Genomic DNA, 22,394 nt, shown 5'->3' on the forward strand with positions numbered 1-22,394 from the left:
GTAAATCTACCCTATTTTGTCTTACGGATGAGAAATCGGTTTTAAGCTTTCAGGAAAAGTGTTGTAGGGAGGTAGGGTAAAGCATAGCATATATTAAATACAGCAATGGTCAGTTTACGCATTTAATATATGCTTTGCTTTAACCCCTCCCCTAATGTGCAAATATATAGCCCAAATTTGTTTATAAACTATTATATATTCATCATACTTAGTTTCATTTCATTAGCATTAATCGAACCTCACTTCCCGAGCGTCTATTATATAACTGATAAGTACGGTGTTTATTTAGGGGGGGGGGGTAAGAAGGCTTATAATTTTGCATTCAAGAGATGAGGGTAAAACAACATTTCTTCATAAAAGAGCAGGTGCTACGGTGCTTTCCTCTTTCTAAGCCAACAGAGTTGGCTTTTTAAGCCAACAGAGGCCAACAGAGTTGTTGGCTACTTTTATATAGGCCTAAGCTTGAGCTTATTCTTATTTATTATTTTATTTGATTTTAAACTTCATAAACTTCATTGTTTTTAATCTTCAACGCATCTTTCAGCTAGTAGACTTCACAAACGTCACTATGTAAGCATTTCAAGTTGTTCATTATTTCTCTCTGGAGAGAGCAAGCCATCGTAAACACTGGTCTTTAAACAGCAAAGATGACATCCGATCTTTCAATTGCATGATCTTTTGATCTCCCAAAGCATCCTCCCCTCCTTGCTAAACAAAGCGAAGCATTTTTTCTGTCCAAGAATTCCAATAAAACTCCTAGAGAAACGTAAGAACTGATGTGTACACAAGAAGATATTAAACTTCAACCAATCAGATTTCAGATAGTTTAGAAGAGCCAATTGGATTCGACTCTGGTTGGAAATGACCTATCAATTTCCCCTCAGCTGCTTTGCCAATGAGATATTCGAAATTTCTAAGATCGATATATTAGATCCCTCCTATTCCAGTGGATCTCTTTCTCCAGTTTAAGGAAACTTTAGTTTGCAGGAGTGTGACTTTGGAATCAGGGGGTAATGATTATGGTACGTGAGGACTGTAGGATATTTACAGGACCGGGAATCGGAGTTTCACCCCCACGTATTATGGAAACACAGACAGGTAGATATTGAGATTTTATATCTGAGTTTAATTAGTAATATACGAACAGAACTTGCACAAACTGTTTTGCTGCCACCTAACGGTTCAAACTATGGGCGCGGCTAGAGTTTGTCATTTGGTGGAAGAGGTAGGGTTTGCCATCTTCACTTTAGAATTTAGATTTTAACTCAGTCGAAGATTTTTCTAGGTCATAACAATTCTCTTGGCGGTTGACATCGCATCGGTGTCCTCATTAGCTGTCCCCATGGTTTAAATCTTCTCCTCGACTGCGTACAATAACATAAACATTTATTAAATGATGAAAATATAAGACGGTTCTATAGCTATACATCCTCCCCCCCCAAAAAAAAAAAAAAACTAGGATCACTTGTCAAATAAAATGCAGAATTTATCACGGTAGTCATAATGTTGTTATTGCTTCTTTTCCCCTTAAGGCCAATTCATAGTCAGATTCGACTAATACAAAAGTTTAGCTAGCAGTAATTTGAGCCAATTGTAATTTTTAAAAGAGTGTTTCAGTCAATAAGAAAATCCTTTGAAAAACCTGATTGACTAAGCGCTCGCTACCTGACTAACCTGATTAGCGCTCGCTAAATCTCGGATTTAAATATCAGATTGAACGTATCAGAAAACCCTACTGTAGAGGTTTCAAGCTCTTATCTGCAAAAATGAGAAATTTTCTTTATTTTTATTGTTTTTTTGCCAGAAAAAAGATCATGAATGTGTGTTTATTTTATTTTTTCGGGGGGGGGGTGATCGTATCGATCCAGTGGTCTTAGAATATCGTGAAAGGGCTCACTCGAACGGAAATTAAAAGTTATATTGCCCTTTGTAAGTAACCAAGAAGATTGGAGGAAGACTAGGCCCCCTCCCCCGCCACTTTTTTCCCAAAACCGTCCGATCAAACTTTTGAGAAAGCCATTTTGTTCATGATAGTTGGAAGGCCCAATAAATATGCCTTTGGATATAACATAACATGACCCCCCCCCCCCTCACAGCCCCAGGGGAAAGGTCTTTAAGTTATCAAGTATACCTATTGTTTACACATACCATACGTTATTGGGAGGTATGCATACATTTTCGGGTGGGGGGAATTTTCTTCTGTTTTTTTTAACATGGGGGGATTTTTCGTGGGGTGGAAAGTTTCCAGGGGTGAGTTTTCAGGGGAAAATAAACACTGGGGGAATTTGTAAGAATTTTTATATGTCTTGCTTTCTCTTTTCCTCCTCAATTTTTACGCGTGGAGTTGTTAAGGGCAATTGTCCTGGGTAACTTGTCACTGGGATTCAATTTTTTTTTAATATTTCCATGGGGAGGTTACTTCCCCATGGAAGTAGGGCCAGATTTTCTGGCATTACTTAAAAACAATCAGAAATTATAGTAAAAAAAACCAAATTTTTCCAACTGAAAGCAAGGAGCAACATTGAAACTTAAAACAAAAAAGAAATTATTACGTATATGAAGCAGGTCACCTCTTCCTCAACACCTCGCTCTTTACGCTACAGTTTGAATTTTGTCCCAGTTCCTTAAGAGCGACTCCTGAAACATAGGGGTCGTTTAATTCAAACAATAAGAAGCTTTTTTGCAAGTACTAAAAAACTTTAGCGTAAAGAGTGAGATATCATAGGACTAGTTTTTTGGGACTTTCAGACTTGAGGTTGTTTTGTTTTTTTTTTCCCTTTTTGGGGTTGTAACGTGTCTGAAGCTTATTAGTTGGGGGTAATGGCCTTTACCGATGCTATGGATGCAGTACAAAGATATTTATATTTGAATATTGTTATCCGTCATTGCTTAGTTTGAAACTATCAGTGCGATTGCTTGTGGTAACAAGACTAGAAATAAAGTTCTTCGTGACATTTTTTTTTTTTTTAAACATAGAGACGTTTTTTTTCTTTCCGACATTTTTATCTTCAAGACGTTTTTCTCGTGACGTTTATTTAACTTCGAGATTTTTTTTACTTAGAGACGTTATTTTTTTTACTTAAAGACGTCTTTTCTTCACGACATTTTTCAACTTCGAGACTTTGAAATGTTTTTTTCTAGACGTTGTTTTTTAACTTTGAGAATTTTTTTCTTCATGACGTTTTCTTAACTTCAAGACGCTTTGTTTTAACTTCCTGACGTTTTTTTCTTCGAAATGTTTTATTACTCAAGAATATTCGTGACGCTTTTCTTTTAACTTCGAGACGTTTCTGTTTTAATTTCGAGACGTTTTTTTCTTCGTGACTTTTTCAACTTAGTGTTTTTTTCCGTGGCTTTTTTTTTAACTTCGAGACATTGTTTTTTCTTTGTGACGTTATTTTCTTTGAGAAGTTGTTTTCAACTTCGAGATGGTTTTTCTTCGTGACTTTTCTTTTAACTTCGAGACGTTTTGCTTTAATTTCGTGACGTTTTTTAACTTCGATGTTTTGTTTACACCTTTGAGAAGTTTTTTCTCTTCGTAACATTTTTGTTTTTACTTCGAGACATTTTTTTCTTCGTGAAGCTTTTTTTCTTTGAGACGTTGTTTTTTAACTTCGAGACATTTTTTCTTCATTACATTTTTTAATTTTGAGACTTTTTGTTTTGCCTTCGTGACGTTTTTTCTTCGAGATATAAATAATCCGCGGTGCAGTGATGCATGACACCCGTATCATTCATTGCTGGGAGGAGTCATAAAACTCTCAGTATCAATTGCGCAACTAACATCCCAAGGCCAGGGAAATCAGTATAAACCACCCGAAGGCAGTTTTTATGCACTTTAGTTTTAATATTGCTCTTTACTGTCCCCTGAACGCCCAAGTTCTAAAATATTTGAAGAATTTAATTTAAATGTTCAAGAATGACTAGTAGGGGGGGGGGGTGTTTTTAAAAACTAATGATTATATATGATATACAAACACATACAATTCAATGACATAGCAAGTGCATGGCACAGGTAGTACACCTATTGCTTAGAATGAATTTCTAAGAATATAAGCATATCATTGACTTCTTGGTTCACAAGTATAACGGATCGTTTTTTTATCGTAGGAAATCACGTTTGATTCCTACACCAGACAAATAATTTATAAATTCAACGGGTGTGGTAAGAAATATAAATAGGATACTACTCATTTCATTTAATTGTTAATTCATGAGGTGATATTAGAGGGTTTTTACCAGTATATTTCTCAGCATTGACTTGTTTTTTCAGTTGACTAGCACGTCATTCCATCATTCTTAGGAGTCCCCAGTTCAAATATTACTCCAATCAAGTATTTCTGAAATCATCGGAAAATACTTAGCGAACATCTTAGATCATAACGCAACCCGTTTCAAAGAAGTATTAAGACAGAAAAACCGTTTTGTACGGGTTTCTTCAGAGTTCATTGTTCCTCAAGAGCGCCTTAGAAAATCGTTATTATCGTGTTGGTTCCGATCTCATTGATCTTAAAGTACACCATTAGAGTCGCCTTTTTCGGGCTTGTTCAGAGTTAGTTGCTCCTCGTGAGTGCCTTAGGGAATGGCCTTGATAGAGTTCATTGATGCCCAAGAGTGCTTTAGGGAATGACCTTGACAAGCGAGGGGATATTCACTCTCTTTGAAAGGTGTAGACAAGTAGGCAAATCCATAATGCAAATACTACTTGAGTGTGGTTGGGGAAGGCTGGTTGCCATCGAATCACTTGACTCTTAAAAAAGGAACCAAAACTTTCAATTTAAAATCATTTGAGTCCCCGCTGAATTTTATAAGACCACCTTTTCCGTGTAAACCTTATATACCCGCGGGGACGAAGCCGGGTCCGCTGGATTCGGGATCTCTTGTCTGAGAGGATGCGAGTTCGAATCCCGGTGTACCCAATTCTTCAGTTGGGACGGGGGTCAGGGGCGTGACTCTGTAAGCTTAGCCAGAGTCGACCCAGCTCTAAATGGGTACCTCGAGAAATCTGGGGAAGGTAAACAGGAAGGATGTGCGAAAGCACAGGATGGCTGGCCCCAACCCCCCATTGCACTTCCTGGCTGAAGGGTCAAGAAACGGAGATCAGCACCGCCAGTACCGACTTTAAAGTCTAATGCCGTATCCTTTACCTATTTTTACCCGCGGGGCAAAAGTTACAGCCCTTCCCTCGGGTTGGGGGAGGGGTCTTCTTGAAATATAAAGAAATAGTTATCCCAAGATTTTGATCAGATCCATTTGGGGAAAAATGAACATTGGGGGTAGGGCGAATTGTCCTATGATCCCTTTTGACTCTTAAAAAGGGCACTAGAAATTCTGATTTATAATCAAAAAATCCATTTCTGAAGTTTATACTACCATCCCTACCATAAAAATCTTATATTCTCCCAGGGGCCAGATTTAACACTTACTCCCAGGTTCTTCGATTGGATGCATTTGGGGAAAACAGGGTTGGCGGGGGAGGGGGGCTGGTTGCCATCGAATAACTTTTGACTCTTAAAAGCGGAATTAGATCTTTTCTATTCATTTGAGTCCCCTCCGAGGTTAATAAGACCAGTTCTTCTATAAAAAACTTTACATGCCCCCAGGACATAAGCTACAACCCTTCCGCCAGGCTCTGGGGACTCATAATATTTGACTCATAATAAGGCTTACCCTTTAGAAATAAAATTAAACTCTCATTTTCCAATCAAGGAGTATTTTCTGAATTTTATACGAGTATCCCTTCTGTAGGAACCGTATATGCCCTAGGGCATAACTTCCAACACCTGCCTCTGAGCCCTGGAGGGAATAGTTTCGACCCCGTAGTTTTTATTATCTCAGGTTTGAACTATTTTTAACAAAATGGCTATCACAAAATTTTACCAGATGGGTTTGGAGGTGAAGGGCGTGGGATGGGGGCTAGTTTCCCTCCAATCTCTTTTGACTCTGAAAAGGTGAATTGGAACTTTGGGGAGTTTCCAAACAAACAAAGCTCTCTCTGAAGTTTATAAGAGCATCCTTTCTATAAGAACAATATATGCCCCCAGGGCATATATTGCCCTGCAATACCTGCAGGCTTACAACGCCTGCCGCGTAAAAAAAAAGAAGAAACTGTATTTTTTACTAGAATTATTAAAAACTGTAAATTTTTTAACTTAAAATTTTCCTAAGGACCTTGGTTTACACCTTTCCCTTAGTTATTTATATATATACATAAATATATATATATATATATATATATATATATATATATATATATATATATATATATATATATATATATATATATATATATATATGTATATATGCCTTTTTTATGCTCTTTACAAATACTAAATAAAAAAAACTAGTTTTTTTTAACTGAAAGTAAGGAGCGACATTAAAACTTAAAACGAACAGAAATTACTCCGTATATGGAATGGGTTGTCCCCTCCGCAGTCCCACGCTCTTTACGCTAAAGTTTGACTCTTTGCCACAATTCTACTTTTTAAAACAACTAAAAACTTTAGCGTAAAGAGCGTGGGACTGTGGAGGGGACAACCCATTTCATATACGGAGTAATTTCTGTTCGTTTTAAGTTTTAATGTCGCTCCTTACTTTCAGTTAAAAAAAACTAGTTTTTTTTATTTAATTTCTGAACGTTTTTGAATTAATGCATGTTTGATTTTGGCTCTCCGCACATAAATTATTGAAATGAAATTAGTATATTAATTTTTTTTTGGCTAAATGGCTTTCTCTTAGTTTTGATCAGACGATTTTGAGAAAGAAGGGGTGGGGAAGGAGGCCTAGCTGCCCTCCAATTTTTCGGTTACTTAAAAAGGCTACTATAACTTTTAATATTCAACGAACGTTTTTATTAGTAAAAAATATACGTAACTTAAGAATTAACTTACGTAACAAACTTTTATATTCTTATATTTTTATTATGTGTACGAGGGGGTTTGTACCCTCGTTAATACCTCGCTCTTTACACTAAATCGTAAGTTTTGTTCCAATTCTTAAAAATGACCCCTGAATCAAATAGGCCGTAGAATAAATAGTTGAAATCACTAAAAATATTTTAGCATAAAGAGTGAGGTATTTATCTCCTCCTAAATACCTCGCTCTTTATGCTAAAGTATTTTTAGAACCCTTCATATGCGTATTAATCTCTGTTTGTTTTAAATTTCAATGCTATTCCTTACTTTCATTTGAAAAAACGTTTTCATGTTTATTTTTTCATTGTTTTTTTTTTATATAGTAATGCTAGAAAATCCTGCGCCATTTTCATTAATTTTTTCCCCCATGGCATATTTCTCCAAGGAAAGATCCTCCCACATAGCCCCCTCCCTCAACCCTACCCCCAAAACCAAAAAAATCCCCCTGAAAACGTCTGTACACTTCCCAATAACCATTATTATATGTAAACACTGGTTGAAGTTTGTAACTTGCAACCCCTCCCCCAGGGACTGTGGGGGAGTAAGTCATCCCCAAAAACATAGTTATTAAGATTTTCGACTATGCCAAACAAAATGGCTATCTCAAAATTTTGATCCGTTGACTTTGGGAAAAAAATGAGCGTGGGAGGAGGCCTAGATGCCCTCCAATTTTTTGGTCACTTAAAAAGGGCACTAGAACTTTTCATTTCCGTTAGAATGAGCCCTCTTGCGACATTCTAGGACCACTTGGTCGATACGATGACCCCTAGGAAAAAAAAAAAAAAACAAAAAAAAAACAAACAAATAAACACGCACCCGTGATTTGTCTTCTGGCAAAAAATGCAAAATTCCACATTTTTGTAGATAGGAGCTTGAAACTTCTACAGTAGGGTTCTCTGATACGCTGAATCTGATGGTGTCATTTTCGTTAAGATCCTACGACTTTTAGGGGGTGTTTCCCCCTATTTTCCTAAATAAGGCAAATTTTCTCAGGCTCGTAACTTTTGATGGCTAAGACTAAACTTGATGAAACTTATATATTTAAAATCAGCATTAAAATGCGATTCTTTTGATGTAGCTATTTATATCAAAATTCAATTTTTTAGAGTTTCGGTTACTATTGAGCCGGATAGCTCCTTACTACAGTTCGTTACCACGAACTGTTTGATAATAAGCACTTTTTGACCTCTTGACCTCTTAAAAATGACCTACATATGAGGTCATTACAAATCTGTAATAGTTTAGAAACAAATTTGGGCTATATATTTTCACATCAGGGGGGTGGGGGTAAAGCATAGCATATATTAAATATGTAACCTAACCATTGCTGTATTTTTTTATGTGTTTTTTCTGTTGCACTGGTGATTTCTCTTCTCATTAAAATTCCATGTGCACAAACACACATAAAAAAAAAATAATAATAATACAGAAATGGTTAATTTACGTATTTAATATATGCTGTGCTTTACCCCCACCCCCCTGATGTGCAAATATATAGCCCAAATTTGTTTCTAAACTATTACAGATTTTTTATACCTAATATTTAGGTCATTTTTAAGAGGTCAAAAAGTGCTTAAATCTGAATCAAACAGTTCGTGGTAACGAACTGTAGTAAGGAGCGACCTCAATAGTAACCAAAACTCTAAAGAATTGAATTTTGATATCAATAGCTACATAAAAAGAATTGCATTTTAATGCTGATTTTAAATATATAAGTTTCATCAAGTTTAGTTCTACCCATCAAAAGTTACGAGCCTGAGAAAATTTGCCTTATTTATGAAAATAGGGGGAAACACCCCCTAAAAGTCGTAGGATCTTAACGAAAATGACACCATCAGATTCAGCGTATCAGAGAACCCTACTGTAGAAGTGTAAAGCTCCTATCTACAAAAATGTGGAATTTTGTATTTTTTGCCAGAAGACAAATCACGGGTGCGTGTTTATTTGTTTGTTTTTTTGTTTTTGTTTTTTTTTCCCCAGGGGTCATCGTATCGACCAAGTGGTCCTAGAATGTCACAAGAGGGCTCATTCTAACGGAATGAAAAGTTCTAGTGCCCTTTTTAAGTGACCAAAAAATTTGGAGGGCATCTAGGCCCCCTCCCACGCTCATTTTTTTCCCAAAGTCAACGGATCAAAATTTTGAGATAGCCATTTTGTTCAACATAGTCGAAAACCATAATAACTATGTCTTTGGGGATGACTTACTCCCCCACAATCCCTGGGGGAGGGGCTGCAAGTTACAAACTTTGACCAGTGTTTACATATAGTAATGGTTATTGGGAAGTGTACAGACGTTTTCAGGGGGATTTTATTTTACTTGGGGGTGGGGCTGAGGAGAGGGGGCTATGTTGGAGGATCTTTCCTTGGAGGAATCTGCCATGGGGGAAGAAAAATTCAATGAAAAGGGCGCAGGATTCTCTAGCATTACTATAAGAAAACAATGAAAAATAAACATGAAAACGTTTTTTTCAAATGAAAGGAAGAAGTAGCATTGAAACTTAAAACGAACAGAGATTATTACGCATATGAGGGGTTCTAAAAATACTTTAGCATAAAGAGCGAGGTATTTAGGAGGAGACTAACACCTTGCTCTTTATGCTAAAGTATTTTTAGTAATTTCAACTATTTATTCTACGGCCTTTCTGATTCAGGGGTCATGCTTAAAGAATTGGGACAAAACTTACGATTTAGTGTAAAGAGCGAGGTATTAACGAGGGTACAAACCCCCTCGTATACATAATAAAAATATAAGGTTATGAAAGTTTGTTACGTAAGTTAATTCTTAAGTTACGCATATTTTTTACTAATAAAAACGTTCGTTAAAATTAAAAGTTCTAGTTGCCTTTTTAAGTAACCGAAAAATTACAGGGCAACTAGGCCTCCTTCCTCACCCCTTATTTCTCAAAATCATCTGATCAAAACTAAGAGAAAGCCATTTAGCCAAAAAAGGAATTAATATGCAAATTTCATTTTAATAATTTATGTGCGGAGAGCCAAAACCAAACATGCATTAATTCAAAAACGTTCAGAAATTAAATAAAAAAAACTAATTTTTTTAGCTGAAAGTAAGGAGCGACATTAAAACTTAAAACGAACAGAAATTACTCTGTATATGAAATGGGTTGTCCCCTCCACAATCCCTCGCTCTTTACGCTAAACTTTGACTTTTTGCCACAATTCTACTTTTTAAAACAATTAAAAGCTTTAGCGTAAAGAGCGAGGGATTGTGGAGGGGAAAACCCATTTCATATACAGAGTAATTTCTGTTCGTTTTAAGTTTTAATGTCGCTCCTTACTTTCAGCTAAAAAAAATTAGTTTTTTTTTATTTTATTTGCGGTAGAAGCGAGTATTATATTTGTAAACAGCATTAAAAAAGGCATCAAGTGGTATATTCACTTTATATGAAAGCCAGTAATACTGTTTGCACCAATTTTACCTATATATATATATATATATATATATATATATATATATATATATATATATATATATATATATATATATATATATATATATATATATATATATATATATATATATATATATATATATATATATATACATATATATATGTAAATATATATACATATATATATATATATATATATATATATATATATATATATATATATATATATATATATATATATATATATATATATATATATATATATGTAAATATACATACATATATATATATATATATATATATATATATATATATATATATATATATATATATATATATATATATATATGTAAATATATATACATATATATATATATATATATATATATATATATATATATATATATATATATATATATATATATATATATATATATGTATGTATATATATATATATATATATATATATATATATATATATATATATATATATTTATAGTTTTACCAAATAAAGCTGACTCTGCCAAAGTTAAAGGTAGGAGCGGGGGCTCAATTAGTCATAAAGAAGGTAATAAAGACGCAAAACACACCATTTTGAGAATATGTTTAACTGTGATAAAGTTTTAAAAATAGATAGAAATGAATAAAGAATTGACAATTTGGAAGTATTTAATTTGCGAGTAGGTAATAATTTAAATGGTTTCTTAGACCACACCACTTTTTCGTTGACAAATTTGAGACAGAAAAGTGGCTATAATTTAAATAAAACAGTACAACAAAAAAAGTTTAAATATTAAAAATCTGAAAAAAAAGAATAAAAATAAATGAAACTCACTTCATAATAACCTCCAAAATACTGCAATCGCTGTAAACAACTTGAATAAGCATACCGATATGACAAAAATTTGTCAGATTGTCTCTCGTATAATTTTATTTTGACAATGAGATCTAGAAAAAATTAAATGCTATATTTATTTGAAAGATTTTACATAAACCGAATGGTGGCCGCAAAGTTACTAATAATCATGAAAACTGCGGATACAATTTAAAAAAAGATCCCTTACGATTACAGAAAAACTTTAACTAAACTCCTTTACAATAAAGGTTATAAGGATCAGTGAGGTAAATACAAAAACATTTTGTGAAAACATTTTATGAAAACATGCTATATATCTTACTCAAAACCAACTAACTTGGGAATTCGGGATCACTCTCGTCGCATGATATATAGCCTATAGGAGTCTGACAGTGTAAAAAATAAGCTGACGGCAGCCTAAAGGAGGCTGATCTGGATTCTAGATGCTGATTTGTAGAAGAGGGAGACGCATCGAATGAACTTCAAAATTGAACACTAATTCAAACTTTCTTTTTAGATACTGAGACCCTCTCAGAATATTCCTTCACAATTTGCCAAGCTTGTGGACGGAACATAAACGATCGATATATTATGCGAATAGGCGAGTGTTCTTTTCATGAAGAATGTGTTGTGTGCAGTGTGTGCAGCAACAGCCTATCTCAGTCCTGCTTCTTCAAACAAGGTAGACTCTACTGCAGAATTGATTATGACAGGTAAACTATACCCTTTTTAAATACCTTATGCGGTAAAAATCCTCTCAAGAAAGATCAGAAGACCTAGAGGCCTGAAAAAAAAATTATGAGGAATCAAACCACCACCCTGATAGTGCCGTCTCGATTTATCTATCAGCATGTATACCGTTTTTTTTTATGAAAACATGTTATGTATTTTACTCACTAACTTGAGGCCCATTAACTTGAGAATTAGGGATCACTCTCGTCGCAGGTGTTGCGTGTACGGGTGAGAAAAAGGGTTTAAGACTTTTTTCTTGCGCTGCTTTTCATTAGTTTTCTTCAACCCTGTAACCAAGGATCATCCTCAGCAAAACAAAAAAAAAGAAAACGTAAAAGGAACTAAATCTATCGGCTGAGGAGGGCCTTTGGACATAGGGTCGAAATATTCTTTGAAGTTGGTATTCCAGGCTTGTAAAAAATTCCTTATTGTTCTGCTTGTTGTGTATGATGGAAAAGCAGTGTGGTCTTCGTCACTATTTATTTGAAAGAATGTAGATACGTGGAAATTTAATACGCATTAATGAAGAAGCAGGCCCCTACCTTTTATCGTGTCATCTCTAATTTATCTGTCAGCCTGTGCGCTACGTTTCAAAATGTATGTTCAATTGAAAGCTCTTTAACTTGGTATTTGGAGTTTGCTCCTTATCTTGTGTTATAGAGACAAAAGTAAAACAAATCAAAAAATGAAAGCTCAAGAAAAACTATTTTTCGATGAAAATCATTTATCTTTTTTTTATTGATTTTCTTTCCATTTTGTTGATAAAGCCCCCAAAATTCAGGTATTACGGTTTTCAGAACTCCCGAGAGTGGAACTTCCTGTCTGTTTCCAGCATCTGTTTGAGTTCAATTTTAGATTTCCAAATTTTTTGCAAGACTTTCGGTCCACATTGCATCCCTATAATTTTACTACATATTTGCAGGAGCCGTAGGAGCCGAGAGGTCGTGGTATATAAAATTCTTAAGCTATTTGTAAGTAAAGATAAAAAAAAAACTCTTACTTTACAATCAAAGAATGGTAATTTGCAGTCTCTTGTTGACATATTTATTTTTCAATAAATTTTTTCATTGTTTTTCTTTATTCCTATGGGAATTCACACTTTGCTTACATTCTTTCGTTGATTTGTCTGCGCATACTGAATTTGTTTCTGTCTTTAAAGAAAAGGAACAGAATAGACGCTTATTCCCGTCACAAAAAAAAATGCAACCATTTTTGATATGTAAATATTTAAGCGTCCCAGAACATTAAGTTGATATTTCAAAAGATGCAGATCTAAACAAACCCTCTCTCCCTTATGCCTGGTTCTCACTAAATGCAAAACTCACCATCGCGACGTGATATCCGTACTACGCTGCAAAAACTTTACCACCTTTTTCGTTATTTTTTATTTGTTTCTTCTTTCATAAGAATTTTTTCCCAACATATTTTCATGTTATATAGTAAACACACATGCTTTAACAAAAACAGATGACACACTTATTCCATCTCAGAGGAAATGTTTAAAACTATTTTTTACGAGTAAAAGGTGTATAAATCAAATAAAGTCTCAAAAAGGACACAGACAGCGTTTTGTTTTGCAGTCTGCATGCAATTTTTTTTCATGCAATCGAAGTTGATTTATTGTTTTTCAGTTTTTATTGCAATTTACGTGCAACATATAGACTTTTTTATTTTAATTCGATGCACGGGAATTCTCCCCGTATTCCATGAGTGCCTCGTGCATTCTGCATGCACGTGCATTCTTCGTGCAGACTGCCTCGTGCATTCTGCATGTGAAACAACGTTCAGGAGATTCGATACATCAATAATCATTATGTGAGTCTCAGCGTCGGCTTAATATCTCACAGACAAAGAACCCAGTAGCAAATTTTTCCAGCAGCAAAGGAACTCCCGAAGCAATTGTGGTAAAAATTTATATAGGATCTTAAATGCGGTAACTGCTCAAAAAGCTAGGTTAGTTTGAAACCAAGAAAATCTCTAGCTAATTGTTAAACAATGGGCTGTCTATTCAATGTACATACGGTATTCAGTGTGCATACGGCATAAATAATATGCATTCCGTGTCGGCAAGGTTTTCAATCAAGGTGGTTAGCACAAGAAGGAACTTCCATAGCTGTCACATTATTCAAATGGTATTTCTTTTGAGCTGAATTTCAATATTTTCCAAACAGGTGAGCTAGAATATGTTTAAAAAGAACTTTAAAGAACTTCTGCCCCGTTAAGCCGAAAAAACAAAATGCACAATTTCTAATGATGTAAGATTTGTCAAATCCGAATATATCTATCTCTGGCACTAAACAGTAGAAGTTAATGCGCGATTTCTGCGAAAGAGCGCCTTTTAGTTTGCCGTCATTTATTCGGATCTTTTATTCAAGCTCTACAAGATGTGGCAATACTGTTCAATCAATTCTACATAGTCTAGCTAGACCAACTAAAAAGGTTTATAATGAACGAGATAGGATGATCCTCAAAAGTGTGAGATCCTCAAGGTACTTAGCTGAAAAGTTGTTGTGCCCTTTTTAAGTGACCAAAAGGATTGTAGGGTAGCTAGCCCCCCTCCATCGTCCCCTTTTCCCCGAAGTCGTCCGATCGAAAGTAATGAGATAGTCAATTGTTTAGCATAGTTGAAAGATCCAGTAACTATGCCCTAGGGGATACATGGCCCCCCAGAGGCCCTGGGGAAAGGTCTGTAAGTTATAAATTTGCTCATTGTTTACTTAGTATTTGTTATTGGAAGGTTGATAGTCATCGGTTTCACTGCCTTATATACACTAAACATGAAATATGGCTAGGGAGAGTGAACAATGTTTAGGATATGAGGAGGACAGTAAATTTGAAGGGCTCATCAAGAATCCGGGCTTTGAGCGCTAGCATATGAAGCCTCTTTATATGACAAACCTGTTTAATATTCCAAAAATGTATTATAAATTTATGCTCTGGTGTATAGGCGCCCGAGTTGGAGGGGTGCAGAATTTTTTGCGACATATATTTTGATAAATACCCTTTTTTGGTATCTTCATTAAAAAATACTTTTTTTTGTATATACATCAACAAAATCGAGCAATACATTACTCCCAGCCTAGAATTCAGAAAAAAACATTGCCCCCTCCCCCTACTACATTTTTTGAATTGACACCCTTATGGTGTAAAAAAAGGGTTTAGAAGGACTTTCAAGACAAAAAATTATTTGGAAACGTTTAATTATGGTCGTAAAGCAGCTGAGATAACACGCTTGATAAGAGCTGATAATACGTCCTGTCAGTTCTCACTGCACTTATTTCCTACATTTGCACAGCATTTATAAGACCATTAAGACGAGGCGATAAATTTTCACTACGATATTTATGGCATTGCGATTCCCTCCATACTATTAATACAATAAACCCGTCACATATCTTCAATAGGTCACAAATTGACAAGGGAAAAGCTAAGCAGCAGGGAGGTAAATGCCCCCTCCATACCGAATCTGCTCCCCCTAGACCTCAGTTTGGCGCCCAACTGAAATTTAGTTTCTGCAAAAAAAATCTTGTCAAAATTAAGATAAGCCGGCAGAACTCCAGTACCCAGAGAAACAAGTCAGTTTTTTTAGTTTAGCTTTACTTTATGGTAGTATATGACAAATTTTTTAGTTTTTATCGGCATTTTCACTTGATTTTGGAGAATTGGCTCCAAAATTCCCCCCCCCTCCAGGATTTAGAAAAAATTACACCACGGCTAAGCACCCCTTATTGATATGAGATGAGATTAAGCAGCGGCATTGTTTACGTTTCTTGAATTTTATTTGTGCAAGAATTTGTTTAACGCTTAGATACTTTCACTTGTTTTCGTCTTCATTTTGCCTATGTGAGTCACCTGAAGTCAGGGTCGCATCTAGGATCTTTTTTGGGGGGTGTTTTACCCAAAAAAAAAATTCGGAGGAGAAGGTGCATAAAAAACCTCAAAAACGCACAAAAATTTGCTTATATCTGTTTTTTACCTTTTAACGAGTCAGACAAACATTTTGAGAGGGGGGGGGGGTGTTAAACCTGGAAGTTACCAGGCGGGTCTTTGCGGCAGCTACCAGACGGGCAACCATCCCTAAAGGTTTTAGTTATTTGTTAAAATGTCATTGAAGCATAGGAATTATTCCTTTTAAGATAACTTTTCGGTACTTGCCTATTACAGCGACCAGTGGCGGTGCTTCGATCCAGTGGCGGTGCTTCGATTCGATCCATTATGATACAAGAAAGGCTTCAAGGACTGGCCACTCTCTCAGTTGAACTAACTAATTTATCTTAATTTCACCTTTTTGAAAGAAGTCACCAGTTCGCGCAAATCCAGAAGATGTCCTTAACTTCATCATGAGCAATGACTTGGACAGGCCACTCAGCAATGGCTTCAAGGACTGGCCACTCTATCAGTTGAACGAACTAATTTTCTTAATTTCATCTTTTTGAAAGAAGTCACCAGTTGGTGCAAATCCAGAAGATGTCCTTACTTCATCATAAGCAATGACTTGGACTGGCCACTCAGCAATGGCTTCAAGGGCTGGCCACTCTATCAGTTGCACGAACTAATTTTTCTTCATTTCATCTTTGTGAAAAAATTCACCAGTTCGTGCAAATCCAGAAGATGTCTTTAGCTTCATCATAAGCAATGACTTGGACTGGCCCCTCAGCAATGGCTTCAAGGACTGGTCACTCTGTCAGTTGAACGAACTAATTGTTCTTAATTTCATCTTTTTGAAAAAAGTCACCAGTTCGTGCAAATCCAGAAGATGTCCTTACTTCATCATAAGCAATGACTTGGACTGGCCACTCAGCAATGGCTTCAAGGGCTGGCAACTCTATCAATTGCACGAACTAATTTAATCTTCATTTCATCTTTGTGAAAAAGTCACCGGTTCGTGCAAATCCAGAAGATGTCCTTAACTTCATCATAAGCAATGGCTTAGACTGGCCACTCAGCAATGGCTTCAACGACTGGCCACTGTATCAGTTGAACAAGAATTGGCAAAAGACATCGACTTGAACAAACTGGTGACTTTTTTCACGAAGATGAAATTACTAAAAATTAAATTGTAAAAAGTAGACCTTCTTTCTGCTAACTTTTCATTTTTAACATTTCCCTATAGCCTATGTAAACTTTTAGAAATAAAGTTATTTCTTCTGCAAACTTATTGGTTTTATTTGATAAGTTCCGATTATATACGTAAAGAAATAAATGCTCTGACAACAAGGGTCTTACGTATAGTTACCTATTATAATTATTGTTGTACTAGTAGCCACGCAGGCTAGATTTTCTTCGTTAAGTATTCTTTATATTGTTTGCATTTGTATATGTAATTTTTGTGTGTAAATTAATCTAATAGTCTCGTTAAGTGCAAAAAATGTATATGAAGCGTTGATGTTGGGTGAAGGGTTCAATTGAGGAGTATAATAGAAACAAACAAAAATGTGAGGAAGGCGTGGGGGCGCAAAAAATTGTCTTGCCTAGGGCAGCAGAATAGGTTGCACCGGCCCTGGCAGCGACCACACTCAAGAAGTGAAGTTAGGTTAATCTTAAATGAAATTAAATATAAAAAAAACAAGTTTTTTAACTGAAAGTAAGGAGCGACATTAAAACTTAAAACGAACAGAAATTACTTCGTATTTGAAATAGGCTGTTTCCTCATCAACGCCCCGCTCTTTACGCTAAAGTTTGACTCTTTCTCTCAATTCTTCTTTTTAAAACAGTAAAAAACTTTAGCGTAAAGAGCGGGGCGTTGATGAGGAAGCAGCCTCTTTCATATACGAAGTAATTTCGGTTCGTTTTAAGTTTTAATGTCGCTCCTTACTTTCAGTTGAAAAACTTGTTTTTTTATTTAATTTCTGAACGTTTTTGAATCAATGCATGTTTTGATTTTGGCTTTCCGCAGAGGAATAATCAAAACGAAATTGGGATATTTTTTTTTTTTTTTGCTAAATGGCTTTCTCATAATTTTGATCGAATGATTTTGAGAAAAAAAAGAGCGGGTGAGGAAGCCTAGTTGCCCTACGATTTTTTGGTTAATTAAAAAGGCAACTAGAACTTTTAATTTTTTACGAATCTTTTTATTAGTAAAAGATTTACGTAACTTATAAATTAGCTTACGTAAAGAACTTTTGTATTATCATGTTTTTGTTACATATATGATATCGTCGGTACCTCGCTCTTTACACTAAAGCTTAAATTTTGTCCCAATTCATTACGAATGACCCCTGAATCACAAAAGCCGTAGAATAAATAGTTGAAATTACTAAAAAATACTTTAGCGTAAAGAGCGAGGTATTAGAAGGAGGTGAGCCCCTCATATGGGTAATAATTTCTGTTTGTTTTAAGTTTTAATGCTGTTACTTACTTCCAGCTGAAAAAAACTTTTTCATATTTATTTTTTAATTGTTTTTTTCTAAATAATGCTAGTAAATCCTGCTCTCCCTTCATGGAAATTTTCTTCTCCCATGACAAATTCTCGATGGAAAGTTCCCCCAGCATATCCACCTCTTCTCAACACCTCCCCCAAACCAAAAAAATCCTCCTAAGAACGCCTGTATACTTCCCAATAACCATTACTATATGTAAGCACTGGTCAAAGTTTGTAACTTGTTGCCCCTCCCACGGGAACTGTGGGGGAGTAAGTCGTCCCCAAAAACATAGTTGTATGGTTTTTCGACTACGCTGAATAAAATGGCTATCTCAGAGTTTTGATCCGTTGACTTTGGGAAAATAATTAGCGTGGGAGGGGGCCTAGGTGCCCTCCAATTTTTTTGGTCACATAAAAAGGGCACTAGAACTTTTCATTTCCGTTAGAATGAGCGCTCTTGCAACATTCTAGGACAACTGGGTCGATACGATCACCCCTGGAAAAAAAAAACAGGCTCGTAACTTTTGATGGGTAAGACTAAACTTGATTAAACTTATATTTTTAAAATTAGCATTAAAATGCGATTCTTTTGATGTAGCTATTGGTATCAAAATTCCATTTTTTAGAGTTTTGGTTACTATTGAGCCGGGTCGCTCCTTACTACAGTTCGTTGCCACGAACTGTATGATATACCATAATATGATGAAAATACAATGCTTTAGTAACAAAATTATAGAAAGTACATTAAAAAATTTTGAATACTGGCCGCCAAGTAAGTATTATACGAAATGCCTAACCTATTTTATACGATAATTATTCAACATAAAATACATACTTGGCTATCGCACTCAGGCTAATCTAATTATTTCCCAATACGCACATATAAACCGGTTTTACAGCAGATGAACAACTGTAAAATATTGGTGTGGTCACTACAAGATACAAGTACCAAGTTTTTCCTTCGAAACAAAATGGAGGACAAAAACTGTTTCTATGGACTGTCTTACAGAAAAGTCTCATTGTAGCCCAGCTATTTTCACTTATTTTCGTCTTTTAAGAAATAGAACCCGTTTTTTTTTACCTATTATTTTAGTCGTTTTTCTTAGAAAAATAGATACAGTACCGGTGCTTCATTTCATTCCATACCGGCCTAGGATGCTTAGATATCCCCTTTTTCATTGAAACTGTTCGTGCGATACAGTCTACATACCCTAAAGTGTACCTAGATCGTTTAGGCTGTTCTTTCATAGCATTAAATAAAAAGTAAAAAAAATCAGCTGTAAATAAAGGACCAACATTAAAACTTCAAACGAACAGAAATTATTCGGTATTTTATGGGGTAGCCCCCTCATATTTGGAATAAGTTCTGTTAGTTGTAAGTTCTAATATTGCTCCTCATCTTCAGTTGACAAATCTGTTTTTAAAATTTGGATTTTTGACCGTTATGCAATTATGCCAAGAAATCCTGCCCCCCCCCCCCGCGGTAAAACTTCATATAAAATTCTCCCCGAAAAACTTCATCTCCACGGAAAGTTTTCCTCGAAGATAGTCCACCCTCGAGAAAACACCCTCCCAAAAAAAAGTAATCTGTTGATATCCTAATAGTAAATACTATATGTGAACAATATGTGAATTGCGTAAGGTAAAACCCTTTCCGCAGGGTTTATAGGGGGCCATACTATCTCCAAAGGCATAGTCATTGGAACTTCCAACTCTGCTGAATCAAATGGCTAGCTCAGAACTTTGATAAGGTCTCTTTTCAGAAAAGGGGACGCGTATGGGGAGGGGGATGGTTGCCCTCCAATCCTTTTGGTCACTTAAAAAGGGCACTAGAACTTTTGATTTTGTTTGACGCAGCCGTCTCTGTAATTTTTGGGACCATTGATTTAATCAAATCTCCCTTGGGAAAAAATATATAAACACATATCCGTGGTCTTTTTTCTGGCAAAGAATACAAAATTCCACATATTTGCAGGTAAAAGCTTGAAACCTCTGCAGTAGGGTTCTCTGATAACCTGAATCTCATGGAGCAAATTTCATTAAGACCACTTGACTTTTAAGAATTACCATCCCTTTTTTGAAAATCAGGCAAATTTACCAGGGCTTGTAGCTTTTGATGGGTTACATTAAACTTAGATCATTTTATATATTTGGAATCAGCATAAAAAGATAATTTTTTGATGGATTTCTTATAATTAAAATACCTTTTTTTCGAGGTTTTTGTTGGTACTGAGCCGAATATGCTGAATTTGTCCAAAGCACTTAAGCAAAAACTTATTTCTTGACAGAAAAAAAAATGCAAGTCTTTGTTGAAACAAAAATTATTTTAGAATATTCAGCTGTCGCTGTGGAAGATGTGGTGATCAAATAATGCCACAAGAGCTAGTGATGCGGGCTGGCAGTCTTCCGTTTCACCTCGATTGTTTCATGTGCACTGCATGTGGAAGAGCGTTAAGAAGAGGGGATCAGTTCGTACTACGAGGTGGCCAATTAATTTGCAGAGCAGATTTAGAACGAGAGCTTCTTTTGCTCCATCAAGCCTCACCAGATGGACTACACGGTAAGAAGATTTTCATTGCCCTTAAAGTGATATTTTCAATTCCCAGGCACGACAGAGAAAGGCAGAGCTTGAAAGGGCACCCACAAGCCGGGACACACCGGGAGTGTAATGGCAAAAAAAGTGTTGTCTATAATATATTCTAAGGTTTTAAAAATGTCCTTATTTTGTGTTTCATTAAAAAGAAATTGTGTTTCATTAAACACAATGGGCAAATTTCCTGACTTACAAACCTTTTCGCATGGGCTGTGGGGGGTTATCTTATCCTTAAATACAGAGTTACTGGGCTTTTCAATTATGCTGTACAAAATGCCTATCTCAAAATGTTGATCAGATTACTTTTGGGGAAAAGGTGGGTGGGAGAGGGGCCAATTGCCCTCCAATCTTTTTGGTCATGCATAAATTGTAGTAGAACTCCTAATTTGCGTTCAAATGAGCCCTTTCTTTATTTACTAAGACAAGTAGTTTGATGCGATTACCCCTGAAAAAAAAACAACAAATAAACACGCATCCGTGATCTCTCTTCTGATAATAAAAAAAAATACAAAATTCCACATTTGTGCATATGGAAGCATGAAACCTCTAAATAAGGACTCTTGGATACGGTTAATCTGATGGTTAGTTTCATTAATATTCCTTGACTTTTTCCTCCTTTTTCCTCGGTTTTTTCCTCCTTTTTCGAAAAGCATACAAATTTTCTCTGGCTCGTAGCTTTTGATGAATCTATGAAAATGGAATTTTGTATTCTTTGCCAAAAGAAATATAACGGATTCGTGTTTATTTGCTTGTTTGTTTTGTTTTTCCAAGGGTGATGGTATCAAACTAATGGTCCTAGAAAATCGGCAGAGGGCTCATTCGCACGGAAATTGAAAGTTCTAGTGTCCTTTTTGAGTGACCACAAAGACCTACACCAGCCCTTTTCCCCCAAAGTCTTATGATCGATATTTCGATATAGTTATTTCGTTCAGCATAGTTGAAAGGTCCAAAACTATGCCTTTGGGGACAACATGATCCCCCACAACCCCCAAAGGCTGTAACTTGCGAAATTTGTCAGTATTGTTCACATAAACTGTTTGTTGTTGGTATGTATAGCTCATTGAAAATGGGGGGGGGGGCTCCCTCCTCTTCAATGCCTCGCTCTTACCGCTAAAGTCTTGAAGTCATTTAGAATTACTTCTAATTCAAATTTAGCGGCCTTTGTGTTTCAGCAGTCGTTCATAAGGAATTGTGACAAGAAGTGAAATTTTAGAGGAAGAGTGAGATGATTGAAGAAGGGGTGGCCACCCTTGAATACGGAATAATTTCTGTTCGTTTGTAAGTCTTAGTGTTTCTCCATAATTTCAGCTTAAAAAAACCCCTTCCCCCTCAATGGAAAATTACCCCCATGAAAATTTCTCGGACAAAAATTTAAAATAAGTGACTCTTATTTTGGTTTTCTTAGTCGAAAAACTGGCAATTTATAACCATTTATAACCCAAAACAAATCCTACGCCGCTTTCAAACTCAACAATGACAGGAGCTCTTATGCCGTCAGATTTATAAGACTTAGTGAAAAAGAAGCTTT

General features: G+C 35.5%; 1 protein-coding gene across 1 annotated transcript; it reads left to right on the forward strand.

The window, feature by feature from the left end:
* Window positions 1-974: 974 nt before the first annotated feature.
* Window positions 975-20,833, forward strand: LOC136042584 (LIM/homeobox protein LMX-1.2-like; the record flags this gene model as incomplete). Its single annotated transcript, XM_065727542.1, has 3 exons — window positions 975-1,098; window positions 11,698-11,893; window positions 20,604-20,833. Coding segments are annotated over exons 1-3 (511 nt in total), but the record flags the coding sequence as incomplete, so codon positions are not given.
* Window positions 20,834-22,394: the final 1,561 nt, after the last annotated feature.

The sequence above is a fragment of the Artemia franciscana genome, unplaced genomic scaffold (assembly GCF_032884065.1).
Source record: "Artemia franciscana unplaced genomic scaffold, ASM3288406v1 Scaffold_1512, whole genome shotgun sequence".
Taxonomy (NCBI): Eukaryota; Metazoa; Arthropoda; class Branchiopoda; order Anostraca; family Artemiidae; genus Artemia; species Artemia franciscana.